This window comes from Pseudorca crassidens, chromosome X (assembly GCF_039906515.1).
Source record: "Pseudorca crassidens isolate mPseCra1 chromosome X, mPseCra1.hap1, whole genome shotgun sequence".
Classification (NCBI taxonomy): Eukaryota; Metazoa; Chordata; class Mammalia; order Artiodactyla; family Delphinidae; genus Pseudorca; species Pseudorca crassidens.
The window spans coordinates 2,771,761-2,791,280 of record NC_090317.1 but is presented as its reverse complement, the minus strand read 5'-3'; the positions used below and the strand labels follow the sequence as shown (position 1 = coordinate 2,791,280).

Below are 19,520 nucleotides of genomic sequence, written 5' to 3'. Positions count from 1 at the left end.
ATGGGGGACTCAGCCCTTGGAGCTGCCAGCAGGTGGGCAGACAACTCCTGCACAGCCGGTTCGAAGCCTTCCTCCCGCCTCATGCCCCACATCGTGGCCTGCAGGAAAAACAAGCCCAGGGAGGAGCGGAAGAGAGCGAGGGAGGCAAAGGACGTGTCAGTGAGCAGTGCCACCATGACGGGCATGCGGGGCCAGTCCAGAAACCGCCTGGCCCCCCGGCCCTGCACCTGCTCCCCCTCGTGGCCCCCACCCGAGCCTCCTGGCCCTGCTGCTGGGGGCTAGCCTCCCCCAGGGGAAGACCACGGGGCCCCGCGCTTCATGGCGTCCCTGCGTCTTACTGGCTTCGCAGGAGGCCCACAGATGCCTCCCTGTGGCACAGCCCCCGGTCCAGCTTCCCTCGTCTGGCCACACCCAGAGCGTGCCTCTCTAAAGATAGCTAGACACAGGCCGGGCCTCCACGGGGCCCCCTTCGAGCCCTGAAATTACAGCCCTGGCGGCCCGGGACATAGAGCCGCTGTGTGATTATGTCCTCAGGGGAAGGTCAAAAAAAGCTCTGGCATAGAGAGTGCCAGCTTTCACCGGCCACGCCTCGGCCATCAGCGCTGGTAAACTTCCAGAGAGCGGAGGCTCGCCTGCTCCGCAGCCGTTCGGCTCCCGTTAGCAGTATCCTCATCCAGAGGGTCCCCTGAGCACACGTTATACCTGCTGCCCCTTGGGGCTCCAGGGTGTCATGACTCTGGCCTCAAGGAAGCAGTGAGGTGCGAGGGGCCGCCCCCTAGTGACTGTGGGCCTAGCCCCTGCCCTGCCCCTGCCCAGCCCCTAAGGGTGCAGAGATCGGGGGTGGATGAAACCAGCAGGCCGTGAATTCGGGGGTGCCAGCTTGGGTTCCGGGGTGCAGCGCCTAGGAGCCTCGAGGGCCCTCTCCAGGATCTCAGCTGAGTTCTAGGCAGGGTGGCACGCTCAAGAAGTGACCTTGATGTATGTGTGTGATGTGTCCCTGCCTGGAAAGTGGTCCTGGAGGTGGAAGGGGACTCCCGTGGGCAACGCCTTGCTCTGGGCTGGCCGCACAAGAGCCCTGTGGGAGCACTCCAGGGAGAGGTCGGAAAGCAGCCCCAGGGCGCCACTGCAGAGCCGCCGCCTCCCAGAACTCCCCCCTGCGCCCCATCCGGTGTGCTCCAGGAGAGTGAAGGGCGCCAGCGGAAGTTGAGGCTGATTGGCTCAGTGCCCGGGGAAGGGACAGACCATGCAGAGGGGAGACCTGAGAAAGGAGTGGGGAGCCCAAGACAGACAGGGGGAGTGATGAGCAGAGGCAGAGGGGAGTGAGCAGGGCACCAGCCAGACATAGCAGGGCAGGGAGGCTAGGAAGGCCCTGGAAGGGGTCTGGCAGAGGGCCCCTGAAGGTCAGGGTCGGGCAGCTCTTTCTCGGGCCCAGAAACTCATGGGCCGAGCAGCTGGGTGGGCTGGAGCCCAGGGTTGGGGGTGATCTCTGTCAGCTGCTACCACCTCTATAGGGGCTCCCTCTGAGCCCCTGGAAGCCCTGCCCACTGGGCCACCTCCCAGGCTCCCAGGCTCTGCCCTTCAGGGACCCGCATCAAAGGCAGGGTTTCGTGCCCACAGGGGATCAGAGGCTTGAGGCCTGCCCTCTGGGTGCCCTGCTTCTGTCCTGGGGCCTCCCCTTCTCGCTTTGAAGCCAGGGCACCAACAGCTGCAAGCCAGAGGGACGGGCTGCAGCTGACTCCGGGTCCTTCTCCACACACAGGCCTACAGGATGGCAACAGGCTTAGATGGCCCTGCCTGGGGTGGACCCACAGCTGCTCACCAGCCCTGCCGCCCCTCCTCTCAGCCCCCTTCCGCCCTGCACGTTTCTCTCCCCACCACCGCTGGCTTCTGCCTGCCCCGCACCCCTGCCCCACTACCTTGCAGCACCTGCCCTGGGCTCTGGGGCTCTGGGCTGGGCACCAGGGTGTTGGCAGGGGCGGCAATGACCCAACAAGGCCTAGATGAGGGCTGGCTGCTCTGCGCCCGGACACAGCAGTGTGGCCTGAGGACCCGGGCAGGGGCACGGGTGGGGCCCCGGGGCAGGACGCTTTCCTGGGAAGCCTGAGCCGGCCACCAGGCTGCTTCTCAGGTCAAGAGAGCCGCGTCTTTACTCTTTCTGGCAGAGGGGTCTTCTGCCAAGGGGCCTGCTGGGGTTTCTGGGCTGAGGGGCGGGCTGGTGCCGGCAGGATCACCCAGCCCTCCGAAGTACCTGGGGGGAAGAGTCCAGGCTGGGGCTTTGGGGGCCTGTCCAGCGGTGTCCCAGAGGCGCAGGGCATGCTAGGAGAGGGTGCTGCCCCCCCCCCCCCGCCTCCCCTGGCCCCACCTCTAATCGCTCGGCCAGCCCTGTCTGCCACTGGTTCTTGTGGAGCTAAGACAGCTGTGCATCGGCCTCCTCCAGGGGCCCGGGGGCCTCAGGAAATGCCTGCTCTTCCTTCCTGCCTTGCCCCCCATGCCTGCCCTCCCCTGCCTCCTGCTGCCGCCTTGCAGCCCTGAAAGGCCAGAGGGCAGGAGGCTGCGGCTCCGCTGGCCAGCAGGGACGTGCTGTTCTCAGCGCCGCTCAAGCTGGGGTCCAGGTTGTTCCCGCACTGCAGCCACAGAGAGAGCTGAGGCCTGGGGAGAGGGAGGGGGAGGGGGAGGCCCAGGACTGAGGTGCAGGCCGGCTGGTCTGGGAGTGGCCCCCAAATTAAAGGGCCACTCCCAGTGACTCAGTGGGCCTTGGCCCGGGTGTGCAGTTATGGCTTATTGCAGACTGCAAACCACAGACACAAGAGCCTTCCAGGCGCAAAAACCGTACTTACGGACATATTGCCCCAGACGTACCCCCCAACTGTGGGAAAGAGCTCCAAGGCGCAGGGCGTTGCCTCACCACCGCCCGCAAGTTGCTCCCTCCAGGAACGTGCCGGCCCACCACTCGGCCTTCCCACCTCACTGCGCCCCTGCTCCCCACGCCCTCCACACCTAGCCCTGGGCTCTGCCTTCCACCAACACCGTCCCTCTTCCCTACTTGTCTGCTCTAAGTCATCTCCTCCAGGAAGCCTTCCTGAGCCTCTGGTGCTGTGTGTGGCCCTGGCGTGCCCCAGTCCCCTCCTCACAGAGGGGACCTTACTCAGTAAGCGACTTGGCTCCCTGGGCAGTGGGCATGCCTTGTGCCTATTTCCTTTCATTTGAAAATTTTGTAAACAGCTTTATGGAGCCAAAATTTACATAGTCTTCAACTAGCTTCTTTCGTGGAGCAGTGTTTTATACGTGGGTTGGACCCTCTTTCCCCTCCTCCCCAGCTGCGTCGGGGGACGCTGAAGCTCAGTGGGGCGACCCAGAGATGTTTGACTATGTCGCCAATAAACAGTAAAAAACAAACAAACAAACAAACAAGCAAAACTGACTCCCCGTGTCTGGAAGGGCACGTGTTCTCTCCAATCTCCTGCTCGCAACCATCTGCAACTGCCTCACCCAGGAAAACAAGAAGGATTCGGAGCTCCCGACCTGGCCCTGCTTTTCTTACTTCTCCCTTGGCCGTGGCCCAGCCTGGAAGCTTCTTGCAGGCAGGCGGCTTGGTCAGGCCACCATTGTGTCCCAGGTCTGACCAGGGGTCCCTGAACTGATGCTGGTGAACAGAAGAGGGGTCTGGGCGCAGCCACTCCCCCTGGCAGAACTTTCTGGACCCTTACCTGCCTGATGGCCTGAAGCTGAGCACCAAAAGCCTAAACAGCAGCTGGCCGGGTGCGCGGGACCCTCGGGCCTCACCCCTGCTCTCCTTTCACGGCCCCGCCTCTCCCTGGCCCGCCCTCGGCCTCTGCCCTGTTGAGCTGTTTCTCTTTCTACGCATCTTTCTTTTCCTCTCAGTGGAGTTCTGTCCTGTCTCGTGTTGCCTGCCTTCGTTTCTTCCCTCTTCTCCTTCGCAGATCTCAGTATCGCTCCCTGCCTCGGTTTCTCGCCCCGTCTAAACCCTCACGTTTGTCTCCCCAAAACTGCTCTTGCAGGAGTCTCCCCATGACCGAGGCTGGGTACACGGGCCGGGGGAGGAATGGGACCCCACCCAACGGGAAGGAGGTGTCGTGCTATGGCCCTGGGCTCATCTGGGCCCTCAGGAAGTGGCTGAGCTTCCAGTGATGGCGTGGATGCCAGGGCTGATGACGGCCTCTTCCTGGGACGCTTGGCGGGCTGACCCAGTTACCCCTGTAAGTGGCCAGCACAGGGCTCAGCCCCGAGGAAGTGGCCACCCTCAGAGCAGTTATTGCACCCTAGGGGACCTGCTCAGATGGAGCAAGGATGACTCGCTGGCTCCTCCTCTCTGAATCAGCTCCTCTGAGCCTCAGCTCGGGGCAGGCAAGCTGGGGAGGACCCCCAGTATCTGTGCTGCGTCCTGCCAGCCCCCAGCTGAGTCCCAGCCTGAGATCACACAGACAGGAACGCTTCCTCTTTTTTAGGGAAAAGAGGCTGCAGTGGGCTGGGAGGTGGGGCACCCAGAGTGCCCGGGAGCCTAGATCAAGCCCTTCCAGAAATCCACAACAGCTGCCACCCTGATCCCTTTCCAGGCTGAGGAAGGCTCAGGACCAAATTCCGGGGCCCCGTCCCTGGACTAGCAATCAGAGGCCACCTGCCCCTGGTCTCCCCTCCACTTCTGCCCTCTCCCTCTCTTCCGCCCGCCCTAACACCCGCAAGCCAGCTCCCGCCCCTCTCTGGGCCTCAGTGGCCCCATCCGGATAGTGGAAAGTTTGAATCTCTGAGGCTGCGCCTGCCCAGAGCCGCCAAGGGTCCTTGTGTGAGTTAGACTGTGTGTCCCTTCACTGTGTGCCCCAGGGTGTAGAGGGGGGGGGCAGGCAGAGTGGGGGGAGTCCTGGGGGGCGCAAGGGGGAGGGGTGCACCTAGCCCAGCCGTCTACAAGAAAATTACTCCCTCTGAAGCTGCCAGGGGGGCCGGGAAGCCTGCCCCCTCCCTCCCTCCCTCCCTCCCTCTCTCCCTCCCTCTCCACGCCACCAGCCCCCTCCCTCCTTTCCTCCCTCCCCGCCCCCTCCCCGCCGTCCCCTCCCGTCGTCGGCCCGCCCGCCCAGCCTTTAGCCTCCCTCCCGCCGCTGCCACCGCCTCTGTCTCCCTCTCTCCACGAACTGCCCAGGAGTGAGCAGCTGCTCTCCGACGACCCGACGGACCGACAGACGCACGGACTGCCCGACCCTCAAGACCGCCAACCAGCCAGCCTGTGCCCGCCGCTTCCCCTCCTCAGGTAGGGTCCCCCCCTCCACAAGCCCCGTAGTGTCCCCGCTGTTCCTACGCTGGCCCTGAGCTGCTCTCACTGCCTAACCCCTGGGTCCGCTGCCCCCTCACCGCCCTCTCCCGCCCCTAGGCTGCTTGTGGATTCCCACTGCACGGCTGCAGGCTCCTGGTCCGCGCCCCTTCGTCGCCACCCTGCGGCCCCCTGGGTCCTTGTCCCATTTCTGCGTCTTCTCCCCGCTGTCCTCCAGGCACCTTCTACATCCCCTTCGTTCACCCCTCTGACCTTGCTCGGCTCTGCTCCACATCTGCCCTCTCTGCCTCCCGCCTCGGGGTTCTTCCCCTTGGCCGCTACCCCAGAGCGTCATCCAGGCATGGCTGGGCGGCTGGCACCCTCACTCTGCCAATGGCCCCCTTAGTTCACTGCAAGTCCCGGGTGCACTTTGCACTCGGCCCTGGTTAGGAGGACCTCTGGGCGGCCACCCAAGCTCGTCACTGGGGAGCGGTCCCCACGGCCTGGGGCTAGTCCACGGCGTGGGCTCAGAGACTCGGTTTCCCAGGCACACCCCAGGCTCCCTGCCCAGATATTCCATGCTTACCCACAGGCCAATGCCGTGCCTCCACCTCCTCCCGGGCGAGGTGTGGGTCCACAGAGTCCTGGCTGGGGGGTCCCCGGGCGGGGCTGCCTGGACAGCTCAGTCCGCTCTGCCCCAGAGCCCCCTTGGACTGAGGTTCCAAAGCGGGGTGCAGAAGGAGACTCAGGCAACTGTGCTGTGTTAGCCACAGGCAGGCTTGGCCTGTGGCCCCGGAGGGCTTCTGGGGACCACGGGTAGATGCGAGGACACCATCAGCCCAGGATGGGCACCTTTAGGAAGGGGTGAGGTTCAAGAGCTCCCAGGCTAGATGCTCTGTCCCCCAAAGGCCGCCCCCCACTGGTGCCTGGGGGCATCTCAGGAATGGAGAGAGAACTCCAGTTCTGAAACAAAGTGTAGCGACAAGGTTGCCCTCCAGAGCCGTTTGGGAGGGGAGCCGTGGCCCCTGCTGGTCCCACTCCCACCCCATCCATTGTACAGAGGGGGCAACTGAGGCCCAGAGAGGGGCAGGAACCTGCCCACAGTGGCACAGCCAGTCAGGGGCAGAACTGGGGCCAGGACTCAGAGCTCCTGACTGACAAATCCAGGCTATTGACCCCGTAGCATCCAGGGAGCCCGCAAAGTCACTTGCATGTTGACGATGATAGCTTATGGTCAAGTGCAGTGCGTGGGGACTGGAGTGAGAGGGGGCAGGCCCACTGGCCCCGTCCCGCAAGCTCTCAAGATGGCTGGCATGCTGAGGGAAGTGCCGAGGGACCCAGGAGAGGAACAAGGGAGAACGGAGCCCTCTGTCTGGGTGTGCCACTGAGCATCCTGGAAGGCTGGGGAATGGGAACAGCACCTCGCTGCTCCACGGGCGGGGCGGGGCTGAGGCCTGGGCACCCAGTGGTGAGAGCTTCCCGCGTTGCTCCGCTGAGTGCAGCAGAAGGCCCGGGGTCCTCCAGGGCAGGGTGCTGGGTGGGGCGGGCGGGGCAGACCTCGCCCAGGCCAGGGAGATCGTTCTCACGCAGCTGAAGTCTTCGTAAGGGCCACTCAGGTTGCCGATTCGGTGGCCAGTCCTGCCCTCTGGGGGCTCCTGCTTCTGTGAGCTCACCCCACCCTGGTCGGTCAGCTCTCCACGAGGTAGGGACTGACTGAGACTGAGACCAGCTGGAGATGCTCAGGCCCCCCTCGGTGCCACCCACACCCTGGGAAGGCTGGCGGTTCGGCAGAGGCGCCTTTCTGTGCAACTTCCGGTGTCCGGCTGCCGTGGGCCAGCGTGGGTGAACCTCTCAGGGCAGTTCTCTGTGCGTGCATCGAAAGGAAGCCATGGCACTGTCTCCGAGCCGCCAAGACCGGGCGGTGGGAAGAAGGCCGGGAGCAGGGAGGGCCCCCACGGCGAGGCAGCGACCGGCCCACTTTCACGTCCCAGGACCCGGCTCACAGAGGGCATTAACCGTCCGACCGCTTTTATGCCCTGCCCTGGAGCAGGGACCAGGGACCCCACTATGTCGATGGGGAGTCCGCGGCCCAGCCCCTTCACCAATGGGTCTGGTGGCAGTTCCGTACCAGCTCATTTTAGGGGCCCAGAAATCTGGGGTGCTGGCCCTCTGACTGTCATGCAGGGTGACATGCAAGCATTGGCCCCAATTTCTCCCCAATCCCATCAGTGGCCCTGGCCCATCAGAGGAGCGTGAATGGGGAAGGACCGGAAGAGAGGGTGTGTTCCTAAGACAAGAAAGCAGTTCCTTTCTTTAGCAACATTCCTTAGTCATTCAGGACCACAGAGCATCCCTTCCAGCACCGGCGTCGAGTCCCAGAGGAGGGATCTGTCATGAGCCCCTTCCCAGGCCCACCCACCACCAGCTCTCCTCCACTCCCTGGAGAAGCCCCAAGGAGACAGGCCTGTCCCAGCCATCACTTGTCCTTGGCCTCCTGGGGATGCAGCCGGAGGCCGTGGCCGGCCCCAGGGCCAGCCTTGGAGCACGTGAGCTGCGGGGCGGCAGCCCAGCTCCCAGACTCCCAGTAGGGCCCGGCGCTGTCTGGCTCGCCTCCGGGCAGGGCCCCAGTCCCAGCTCGGGGCCTCCAGAGCCCCACCTGCTAGGCCACTGGGCTGTTTGCCCTTTCAATGGCATGTCTGGAGCCCCTCTCCTTCCCTGCCAACACCCTGGATTGTTAGAAAGTTCTTCCCCAGGGTTGGAGAGCTTGGTCCCTGCCCTGAGCTGCCCACCCCTCCCTGTGCCTGTCGGCCCTGCTGGTGGGAGGGGACACACCAGCCCAAGGGCTTAGCTCAAATCCTGGGGCTAGAGGGTGATGGTGACTGTCCTGGGGCGCCCTGCTGTGAGCATAGGGTGGGGGTGAACATGGGCCCCCTCTGGAGGCAGGCACCCCCGGGCCCTGCCAGCTCTGCCCCCTCTTGTCCTGTCAGCTGGTGCCCGGGGCACTCAGTTCTCCTCCCACCCCTCTGTCCCCTCTGCTCACATACTGGGGCCCACACCTGATCACCCATGAAACCTTTTCTGTGAATCCTATCTTCAAGGAAGCCAGTGCGGGGAGAGGCAGAGGTGCCTGCGCTGGGAGGACGGAGACGGAGTCTGCTTAGTCCTGCCCCAGGCCAGAGGCTAACTGGTAGCCCTAGAGCCAGGCCCTTCTCCAGGCTTCCAAAACCAGTTTCCCAGTGCTCCCTGGGGCTGTGGTTCATCTCCCCACCTTCCAGATGGAAGGTTCTGGGGTGAAAGCTCTCCCCTCACCTGGAGTCCCCAGCCCCAGGGTCCCCCAGGACTTCCTTCACGCCCTCTGGGACTCTGTTTGGCTTGTCCCCCACCCTCTCTACTCTGGGGTGGGGCAGCTCCTGGGTGCCTATGGGAGCTGCCCACTTGCCCACACGCCACCAGCCTCAGCTCCTCCAGAGGCTGCTCGGCCCCCATAGCAGTCCGCAGAGCAGCCCAGGTCGCGCTCATTGGCAGGCTGGTATCGCTGACGTTCCCAAGCCCAGTGGAGGTGCCAGGGACTCAGACGACTCATGCCTGCCCCTCCCCATGGTGACACATCGTTCAGGTTTAGGGGACTGGGGCTCTACCCGGCCTCCTCACAGCCAGCTCTCGTGATCCACGGCATCTGAAGGCCAAACTCGGCAGAAACCCCAGCCTGGAGCAGAGCTGCAGGACAAGGGGCAGCGGGCTGGGGGTGGTCCCAGGTTCCATGTGACTCAAGCGGCCCCTGCTTCTCCCCCACCAGCTGCCTCTGGGTGGCTCAGATGGCCAAGAGGGACACAGCAGTCAGAGGCCCGAGTGGCCATGGGATCGGGGATTTGGGGAACAAAACTAGGACCTGAAGGAGAGGGGCAGAGGGCAGACAGGACCTCAGGCTCTGGGAACCAGGCTGAGAGCATCTCCCTGTGGGGTCTGGCACCTGCTGGGACCTAAAATGCTTGGGGGAACCTCCCGGGCCAGGCTGGGATGATGGCTTTTCCAGGCCACTTCTGTGCAGCTGGAGGCGGAGGCGGAGGGGCTGGGGCTGGCCTGATGGGTGCGCTGGGGCCGAGGAGGGGCATCTGGCCCCGCGGGCTGAGGGGAGCTATGGATGGTGGCAGTCAGAGAGAGACGCCATGTTTCTAGAGGATTCGTGATGCAAGCCAGGGGGCGCAGGACCCACAGGGCAGGGCCCTGCTTTCCGTCAGTGTCACCTCCCAGCCAGAGTGGGGGAGATGCAAGGAGTCTTCTGCAGGGACCGGGGGCTGGTTCGGCCCCCTGTGCAACCCAGGGAGTTCGGGATTCTGTGACTTTGGGCTCTGCAGCAAAGTGTGCGGGGGCAGAGGGTGGGGCAGGGCACGTGTGCCCCCTCTCCCATTTCCTCACAGTGTGGCCTTGGGCAGGAGTTTCCTGCTGGTCCTCAGGAGGGCTGTGCTAAGAAATCCCTTGAGTGCCCTGTCCCACCCTGGGAAGGGATAGAACACCTTCCCCCGCCCTCAGGGTTTCTGCAGCGAGCCTTCGGGGGTGCGGGGGGGGCAGGGCACCCAGCAGCCCAGGACCCCCAGCTGACCTGGCTCATCTGCCGCCTGACTCAGGCATGGCAGAAGGCCGGCACTGGAACCGCCGGCCTTCCAGAGGTTTCCCAGAAGGCTGGGGGTGGAGGTGATGGCTGTCCTCAAGGCTGTGGGGAGAGACGTCCGGCCTGGTCAGTACCGGCCGCCTAGCCACTTCCCCGGTGCCAGCGCTCTGCAGCAGACGGGCTGGCTCCCTGTTGGCCTCCGACACCCACATCCAAGTCAAGTCTGTCCCTGAAGGCTGCAGGGGCACAGGACCCAGCTCTGTCCGGTCACCTCAGCAGCGCCAAGACCCCAGCAGGGAGGAGCGCCCTGGCCAGCCACGCCTGGATGTCTGCTCCCCTCGTAGCTGGAAGGCGTGCCGAGGCCGTGGCGGTGGGCTCGGGGTGGCTGGCGAGCAGACACCGATGGCGCGGGGCTCAGGGCCCACCCCAACCCCTGCAGCCACGACCCCAACGCGCGTAAGCCTCAGGAGACCCACGGATGGTGCACGTCTCCTCTCTCAGGGCCCGGGAGGGAGGCGGCGAGCAGCCGGGCGTCAGCTCGCAGAGCAGAGCTCTGGGCAGCGCCCCTGCCTCTGGCCTGCTAGTAGAAGCTGGGCCTCAAAGGCTTTGGCGGACAGAGGGGAGGGGGGAAGCGCAACCCGCAGTCCCAGGGACCACGGGCCCGCGCGTCCGGGTTCAGGTCGGGCTGCTCAGAGGGGCCAGACACCCGGGCCGAGGCTGCGGAACAGCGTCAGGCGTCCGGCATCTGCGACTTGGCAGCCGCGAGCCGCACATCTGCAGGCGAGCTCCCAGGGCCTGCCAGACCTCAGGCCCGCTCCCGCCGCCCTTGGCCTGGCCTGAATGGCTGGCACGGCCCCTCCGTGTTCTCAGGGGCTGCCAGTGTGTCTTGTTTGGCTGTGACCTGGAGCAGTCCCAGTTGGAGGACTGTGCTGGCTTTCAGAGGGCCAGACAAGGAGAGCCCTATTGGGTGGACGGCCCTCACTCCAACCTGTGGGCGCGGCGCGAGGCCTCACCGCCATCACCGCTTCTTTCCTTCGCTCTGAGGAGGAGGGACCCATCCAGCTCAGAGAACACTTTGATGGGGCTCGAGGCTGCCTGAAGTCCTTGGGGACACGCCCAGGAGGCCCAGAGGCCTGGGTAGTGTGGGAGGTGGGGCTGGCGGGACTTGCCGTGGGTCTCACAGTACCTGTCCGTGGGGGCTCCCGCTTCCGGGGCTGAGGGCCCACCCCCCTCCTGCACGTGTGTGCGGTGGGAGGGACCCGGTGTGAGGTGGGGGGAGGCAGCCCTGCAGCTCCGCTTCCTCCCCCAGCCTCTGTGCCCTGCCCACACTCAGCCGGCGGGCCAGAGAACTCCATCACACCCGGCTCCTTCTGGGTCTGTTGCGGCCCCCGGGGGCTCGGTGTCCAGTCGGCCCCCTCCACTCTGCACAGTTCTGGCCGCTGAGTCTCCTGCCAGCTCTCCGCGGGGAAAGCAGGGCTGTGCCGGAAAGTGCGCCAGCCTGCCCACTGCCTGGGCCCAGCCAGGAGCCGGGTGAAACCAGCCAGACCTTGTCCTGTGCTGTCACGGGGCCCTGGGGTGGGGCCTCCAAGTCCTCAGCCTCCCTCCCCCCAGAGTGAGCCTGCACTAGAGCCAGCCCTTCCCCTCTCTCAGCCACTCTGTGGGGCCCCAGACGCAGCGACATCAGAATATCAGGCACGGCGGCCCGGAGCGGCTCACCTCCTCCAGAGCCTCCGTCCCCCACGGAGGGTCCCGTGAGCCCACTTGGGGCCCCAGTGGCTAGTCCTGCCCTGGTTGGCCTTCCCAGCGCCTGTCCATCCTCCCCCGTGGTGGAGGGGCCAGATGCGGGTGGAAGCGCCCCGTGGAGGCCCCCAGACCTTCCCGGTCCCACCAGGCTGGAAGAGCCCTGTCTGCGCCCACCGCCCCCCGAAGCCTCCCCCCGGCCTGGCCAGACCAGCCCTCTGCCCCCCTTGTCCAGGTGGACGGTGGATCCCAGAGCCTCCCAAGGATCCTGCCGGGCGTTCCAGCCCTGACTCACCCCCGCCCCCCACCCCGCCATGAGGCAGTGGCTTTGGCAGGAGTGCCAGGCCGGGGGGCAGTCCCCTCCCTCTCGTCCCGTCATCCTCGCCTTCCTGTCCTCTCCGCTGCTCTTCCTCCGCGCAGCCCTGGGTGTCCAGCAGCCCCTGGGCAGGGGCCCTGCGCCGCAGCGGCAAGCCTGGGAGGCCTAGGCCCACCCTGCTTTGCCCTGGGGTTTGCGAACTCGTGGGAAGAAGGAGGGACTCATGGTCCAGGAGGCCAGCCCAGGGCCTTCTCCCAACTCTTCACCAAGGCCCTCTAGGGGCTCCCCAGGTCCCACTGGGCCAGCCTGGGGCTGGCAGGACCTGGAGTGTCATCATGAGCTCTCAAGGCTTGCAGGAGCCAGGGAGGCTGGGTGCTCCCCCAGCATGAGGGACCCTCACTTTGTTGTGTGACTGCGGCAGGCAGGCAGCTTTTCTGGGGCTGGCTCCGCAGCTGCGTCTGATGAACAGCACCCTGGGCCCCCGGCCGCTGCCTGCCAAGCAGACTGCGGCCCCAGCTGCCAGAAAGGCTGCTCCGGCCCCTCTCGCTGGCAGCTGCAGCTCTGTCCTCAGGATGGTGGGAGCCAGGACAGGCCACGTGCCCAGCTCAGTGGGGGGCCTGAGGAGTGCGAGAGGGGCGGCAAGATGGGGATCAATGGGAACCCGAGGTGCAGAGCTGCTGCGCCCACGTCTGGAGGTGGCCGCAGCTCCCAACCCCCGCCTGCTGGTGGGAGGACTCTGGGGCAGCAGTGCCCACCCTCCCCGGGCGGCCAGTCCAGCCCCAGGTCAACCGGGCCTGTCGGGGGCCTCCTTCCCCCTTTGCAGCCGGCTATCAGGCTCGGGGGGCTCACCCAGCCCCACTGAAGCCCCGAACAGCCTTTCCCCTGGCCAAGATGGGCCCCGAGTGAGGGCCTCCCTGGGGTGGGGCTGCTTCACGTCTGCACCCGGGGCAACCGCAGACACCCCGCGCCTGGGAGACAAGCAGGGCAGGTGCACTTATTCCTCTATAACATGGGAAAATGAGGCTGGGGCTTTCCCAGGAAAGCAGGTAGCTGGGGGTGGTAGGAGAGGCAGGGACTCCAGCCTCCTCCTGGGCACTGTCTTTCAGCAGAGGAGCCTCTGGACAAGCCTGAACCTGCCCGCCACCCTGGCAGCAGCCTGCTCCCCTCTGGTGGCCTCTCCAGGGGCCCGGGGCCGTGGGCAGAAGGAAGGGTGGGAGCAGAGGCGGGAGCCCTGGGGCTCTGCGGGCTGAGCCAGGGGACGGCTCACGAGCCAGGGGAAGGCTCGTGGGCCAGGGGAGGAAGCCACAGCCCAGGGGAGCAGAGGCGGGGTGGGGGGGGGCAAGGGACGCCCCTTCCATGTCCAGGATTCCACGCATGGCCTGGGAGAATGCCCCTCTCCTCACCTTCCCTCCAGGGCTGGCCCAGCCTTCTACCCAACGTGCCCAGCCTGGTGCCTTGGCCTCTTGACTCTTAGAGAAATGTGGGTGTGCTGCAAGGGGGGCTCAGGCAGGAAAGGAAGCGACTTGTGGTCACCTGAGTCAGCCCTGAGCGCGCTCACACTGCCCTGAGCATGTGGGAGTGGCCGGGCCACAGTGGTTTCTTTAAATCTGAATTCCTCAAAGCCTGTGGGCGGCAAATGGCTGGGTTTCCCTCTCCGCCTCCTCCACTAGCCTCAGTGACCCCCCAGGCAGGCTGCAGCTGACTCAGTGGCTGGTGCGTGAGTGTGTGTGTGCTTGCGTGAGTGTGTGCTTGTGTGAGTGTGTGTGTGTGCTTGCGTGTGTATTTGCGTGAGTGCTTGCGTGAGTGCGTGTGCGCTTGCGTGTGTGCTTGCGTGTGTTTGCGTGTGTGTGCGCTTGCGTGAGTGTGTGTGTGTGCTTGCGTGAGTGTGTGTGTGCACTCGCGTGAGCGTGTTGGAGGGGTACAGACTCACCAGCTGGGAAGACACAGTGCTGCCCACTGAGGCCAAGTCCTGCCCGGAGTCTCCTGCCCACCCACACCTCCCTCCCGGCCCCTACAGCCCAGGGCCTGGCTGCACCCGTGAGGGGTGAGGGCCGAGGGACACGAGGCCAACACGTGCAGAACCCCAGCCCCCCGGGCTCGGGACGGTAGCCAGGCAAGGGCCCAGAAGATGGGCGTGGGCGCCAGCTGGGCACTCCTGATGGCCTCTCCTCACCCCAGTCTCGCAGGCACAGCCACCATGTGGCCCCTGTGGCCTCTTGCGGCCCTGCTGGCCCTGAGCCAGGCTCTGCCCTTTGAGCAAAAAGGCTTCTGGGACTTCACCCTGGACGACGGGCTGCCCATGTTGAACGACGAGGAGGCTTCAGGCGCCGACACGACCTCGGGCATCCCAGACCTGGACTCCCTCCCTCCCACCTACAGCGCCATGTGCCCTTTCGGCTGCCACTGCCACCTGCGGGTCGTTCAGTGCTCCGACCTGGGTCAGTCCAGTGGGGTGGACGTGGAAGCGTGAGGGTGGGGAGGGGGTGACCCCAAGCCAGCTCGGGAATCCTGGTTTCAGTGTGGGAGGGTGTCCACTGGTCTGCTTGCAAGCAGGCGGCGAGCGAGAAGCCCCTCCGTCTGCCGACTCTGGCGCTGGCCCACTGGCGGCGGAGTCCCTGCGTGCACGCGAGTCCCTGAGCTCCGCGCCACGCTGGGGTCATGGCCATGGCTCACACTGGTGACGGTGGTGCCGGCCCCCAGGTCTGAAGGCTGTGCCCAAAGAGATCTCGCCCGACACCACTTTGCTGGACCTGCAGAACAACGACATCTCCGAGATCCGGAAGGATGACTTCAAAGGCCTCCAGCATCTCTATGTAAGCCCACCCTGGCCCTTCCAAGGGGCTGCAAGGAGGTGGCAGGCCCGCAGCATGGGGGGTTGGGTCCAGATGGGTGTGGGCACATACTTGTGGAGTGCGAGCGGGGACCGGAGACCTGGGGAGTCCTGAGAGCGGTCTGGAGGCGGCTGTGGTGGGAGTGCCCAGGGTCACAGGGCACATGTGCAGGTGTCAGCAGCCGTAAGTGCAGGACAGGATCACTCAGCCCAATTCCCTTCTTGACTGAAAACTTTTCATCTTATTGACTCCTCCCAGCAACACAGTGAGAAAAGATTTCATTGTAGCCAGGGTGCAAGTGGGGAAACTGGGACACAGAGGAGCGGCAGGCTGCGCTAAGCAGCAGTGGTATTGCTGGGCCTGAGCGCCAGCTCCCCGATCTGCACTCTGCCCAGGAGCACAGACGGATCTCCTGGAGGCTGAGCTGGGGCTCAAACATCTGTAAAGTCCTGACAACTGCTAATCGCGAATCGCTAGCTCAGGTGGCAGGGATGGGGGAGAGGAGAAGGCGGGCAGGTAGGGGGCCGGGGCCTTCACCTCAGCACGCGTGCTGCCTCAGGCCCTGGTCCTGGTGAACAACAAGATCTCCAAGATCCACGAGAAGGCCTTCAGCCCCCTGCGGAAGCTGCAGAAGCTCTACATCTCCAAGAACCACCTGGTGGAGATCCCTCCCAACCTGCCCAGCTCCCTGGTGGAGCTCCGCATCCACGACAACCGCATCCGCAAGGTGCCCAAGGGCGTGTTCAGTGGGCTGCGCAACATGAACTGCATCGGTGAGCGAGATCCCACCAGTGGCGTCGTCACCCGTCCCCGGCGGTGGCAGTGGATGGGGGAGGAGGGTCAAAGGGGGGGCTCTGCCAGCCAGGGCAGCTGGGTGCTGGGCTGTCCAGGACAGCCATGGACCAGCCGGCTGGGCCTCACGGTACTTTCTGGAAGCTTGTCTAGGAGCACACCCCAGAGCTGCCAAGGGAAGGTGAAGAGAAACTCAGGGCCCATAGGGAAAGGGAAGGGAAAGGGCCAGTGCAGCCAGCCAGCCAGCCAGCCAGGGGCTGGGCGGGCAGGGGAGCCCGGCCTTGATTCCTGTCTCCCCTCCCTTTCTCCGTGCTCCCTCTGCCCCCTAAGGCTGATGCCAGGCCCAGTGCCCTTGGGAGTTAGTGGCCTCGAACAGCGAGGAGTTTGCATTCAGTCCATTAGCGTTAGTAACTTAGCGGCACTGCTTTCAGGGAGAGATGGGGGAGCGGGTAATCAGCAGGGCCCACTAGGCCAGCCCAAGCCAGGCAGCCGACAGGCTCTGGGGGCGTGCGGGCAGATGCCCAGCCCTGGCTCCAGGGCTGAGGGGGCCTCTCTCCTAGAGATGGGTGGGAACCCCCTGGAGAACAGTGGCTTTGAACCTGGAGCTTTCGATGGCCTGAAGCTCAACTACCTGCGCATCTCTGAGGCTAAGCTCACCGGCATCCCCAAAGGTAGGAAGTCAGCCCTTGCTTCCCACACTACCTGGCCTTCGGAGCACACATGGATACAGGTGGGGGGCCTGGAGCCATCTGGAGGCACCCAGTCAACTCAGGGAGGGCTTTGGCTGCCCCTCTCCCCACCTGGGGCAGAGCTAGGGTCTCTGCTCCACCAAGCGTGGGACCGTGCACACACACACACACACACACACACAGCATCAGCCCACACACGTGGCCTCCCCTCCTGCATTCAGCCCAGAGCATCCTCTTTTCCTGGCAGACCTCCCCGAGACCCTGAATGAACTCCATCTGGACCACAACAAAATCCAGGCAATCGAGCTAGAGGACCTGCTCCGCTACTCAAAGCTGTACAGGTGGGCTGGGGGTCTGGGGGTCTGGGGGCACTGGGGCGACTGGGGGGGCTGGGGGCCTGAGTCCTCACAGTGCCGTGCGGCCTGCGGGCCCCACCACACCATCTTTTTCTCATCCGCCCCTTCGCAGGCTGGGCCTGGGCCACAACCAGATCCGCATGATTGAGAATGGGAGCCTGAGTTTTCTGCCCACCCTGCGGGAGCTGCACTTGGACAATAACAAGCTGTCCAGGGTGCCTGCTGGCCTTCCGGACCTCAAGCTCCTCCAGGTGAGAGCCAGGGAGTGGGCAGCCCCTCAGCCCATGGCCCTCCTTGCTCAGGCCCAGCACGTGTGGGGTCTGGGTACAGAGCGGAATGGGACCTCGCTGCAAAGGAGCAGGCTCAGGGATCCCTCCTTCAGCGCCAATCACCTGCACTGAGGGAGGAGAGGGGCAGGTGGGGATGCCGCTGTGGACAGCAGGGAGGGCGGGCCCGGGGCAGCGAGGTCGTGAGGGAAGAGCAGGTTTCTCAGGTGGGTGCAACACCTGCAAGGTGCGGCCGGGCCCACGAGGTGAGGGAACAGTCTGGGCACGGGGTACACAGATCTGTGGCAAGACAGGGACAGCCCAGGGCACAAAGTGGGCTGATGAGGGATACAAGGCCTGGCCTGGGGCTCTCTCAGGGGCCCTACCCCCAGTTTGGCTGTCAGCCACATGGATGAACTTGGCCGTACTCGGCCCTGCTCTGGACCTCAGTCGCTGCTTCCAACCCATTCACACGTGCCAGGAGACCCGCCATTCTCGCGGGCTGGCCAGTCAGAGCCGAGTACACCGGAGCCCGCCTGAGCCCTGCGTGGGGACTGCCCACCTGCAGCGGCACCGCCCCCCTGGCCAAGCCGAGAGCGCCCTCTAGCGGCCGTGTCCTTGCCGCCTCTAGAGGGCGCCGCTGCAGTCTGAGCGCCTCCCTGCCGTCATTGGGTCCTCCCTCCCTGACCCTCCTGTCCCACAGCATGTGGCTTCAGGGAGCTGGGGGAGCGGGGGAGGAGGAGGCTCTTTCTCCTCTCACGCCCCTGGGGCTCTGGACTGGGAGGCTGCTTCCCTGGGGGCAGACCCACAGCCCAGGGAACCCAGAGGGAGGGCCAGGGACTTTATGTGAGCCCAACGTGCCATCCTTCCCGCATCGACAGTCCCACCCCACCACTCGTGCCCCACGTACCCCTCACCTCACACCCACACCCCCCAAGCTCCCCATCCCAGCACCCAGTCACACACCAGTGCCTTAAGGCGGGCCAGCACCCGCCCAACAACCATACCGAAGCCTCAGTTTGCTCCTCCAGACCATGGGAGGATCACCTCCACGCCCTCAAAGGGCCGTGTGGATGCAAAACAATGAAACGTGGCCCATGAGGCGGCGGCGCGGGACTCAGCCGGGAGGGAGGGCACCAGCCCTCGGGGTTCTGCCCTCCGCTCGGCCTACCCAGGCAGGGCAGACGCAGGCAGGGGGGTTGGGGCGACTGGGCCACCGCCCTGAGCCACACCCCTCTGCCCCCAGGTGGTCTATCTGCACGCCAACAACATCACCAAGGTGGGCGTCAATGACTTCTGCCCCATGGGCTTCGGGGTCAAGCGAGCCTACTACAACGGCATTAGCCTCTTCAGCAACCCCGTGCCCTACTGGGAGGTGCAGCCGGCCACCTTCCGCTGCGTCACTGACCGCCTGGCCATCCAGTTTGGCAACTACAAAAAGTAGAGGTGGCGGCAGCCGCCAAGGTGGCCTGGGCGGGGCCTCTGGGGAGCACAGCGGATGTCCTGAGGGGGGAAGCAAAGCAAGGGAGCGAAGCCAGTGCTCAGCTGCACCCGACCCAGCCCCGCCCTTGATCCCCAACCCCCTCGTCGCCACCCGACATCCTTGCCCTGGCTCCCAAGTGTGCAGGTGAGGCGTGAGGCCTGGCCCCCATCACACACCCCTTAGCTTCAGAGCTGCCCCTGCTCCCCCATCATGACCACGCAGAGGTGCCCCCACGAAGCTTTCTTCCCATTCACCCCAAAACCAAATTGTCTGAGGCTCCAGTCCAAGGAAAATGGTCCCTGGGTCTGGGGGGCCAGGGATGGAGACAGCGGACCCCGCTGAGCCCACCCTACCTGCCGGGCACACATCCCTCCTCGGCCTGGCCTGCTACCCTTCTCCTCCCATGCCCGCTGGCATCCTTCTGTGAGTTCACGGCCATCCATCCCAGCCTGTTTGCTCTACCGGCCCCTGGATCAGTCCTCTCCATCTCTCTCTGTCTCTCCGTCTGTCCCTCCCTCGTCTTCCCTCTCCTCTCTCACATCCTTGGGCTGGGTCTGGTCTCTGTCTCGCTGGGCTTCTGCCCAGCCCCTACCCAGGTGGGCTGCGGTGGGGGACAGCTGCCCCCCACCCCACCCAGGCCTCGCCCCCAAGCCTGGATGATCCGGCAACCACGCGCTCCACAGGCCACGTGCTCCCAGGGGGAGCATTGGACTCAGCCAGGCCCTGAGAGTCTGTCCCCCGGGAGGGGCCCAGCACCCCGCAGAGTCCCCAGCACGCTCCTCACTGCCCCCCTTTCCCCCATGACGGCTAGGTCTCCCCTCCCGTGGCCTTCCAGCCCCTGGGGTAGTAAGGAGGGGCTGCTTCTGAGGTCGGTTGTTGTCTTTCAATTAAAGAAACACTGTGCAACACGGCTGCGTGTGCAGCCTCTCGGGGTGGACTGGGGACCCAAAGGAAACGGGAGCCACGAGGGTCCGCTGTGGCTGGCGCCCAGGTTCCGCCTCTCCGTGCCCCATCGGAGCCCTGAGCTGCCTGTTCGCTGCTTTCCCTGACTTCGGTAGGGAGCACCCCCAGGCTCAGGGCTGGACCAGAAGGCCCCAGGCTGCCCCCTTCCCGTCCCTTCTAGTCACTTCTGTTGCCCCGGCTATCCTCAGACTGGGCTCCTGCAGCAGGGCCGGCTG

The 19,520-nt window shown here is 65.1% G+C and overlaps 1 protein-coding gene across 1 annotated transcript; it reads left to right on the top strand.

Annotated features, from left to right (window-relative positions):
• The first annotated feature begins 5,086 nt into the window (after positions 1-5,086).
• On the top strand, positions 5,087-19,252 carry BGN (biglycan). Its single transcript, XM_067723148.1, has 8 exons — positions 5,087-5,260; positions 14,104-14,363; positions 14,626-14,738; positions 15,316-15,529; positions 16,109-16,219; positions 16,485-16,578; positions 16,706-16,844; positions 18,106-19,252. Exons 2-8 carry the CDS (start codon positions 14,123-14,125, stop codon positions 18,301-18,303), a joined length of 1,110 nt encoding a protein of 369 aa, XP_067579249.1. The 5' UTR covers positions 5,087-5,260; positions 14,104-14,122; the 3' UTR covers positions 18,304-19,252.
• The last annotated feature ends 268 nt before the right edge of the window (positions 19,253-19,520 follow it).

Bases quoted from the DNA above. Each gene is read 5' to 3' on its own strand.
- BGN (XM_067723148.1), top strand. From the start codon at position 14,123: ATGTGGCCCCTGTGGCCTCTTGCGGCCCTGCTGGCCCTGAGCCAGGCT. The intron at 15,530-16,108 runs GTGAGCGAGATC...CCTCTCTCCTAG, and splicing joins GCGCAACATGAACTGCATCG to AGATGGGTGGGAACCCCCTG. The intron at 16,845-18,105 runs GTGAGAGCCAGG...CTCTGCCCCCAG, and splicing joins CGGACCTCAAGCTCCTCCAG to GTGGTCTATCTGCACGCCAA.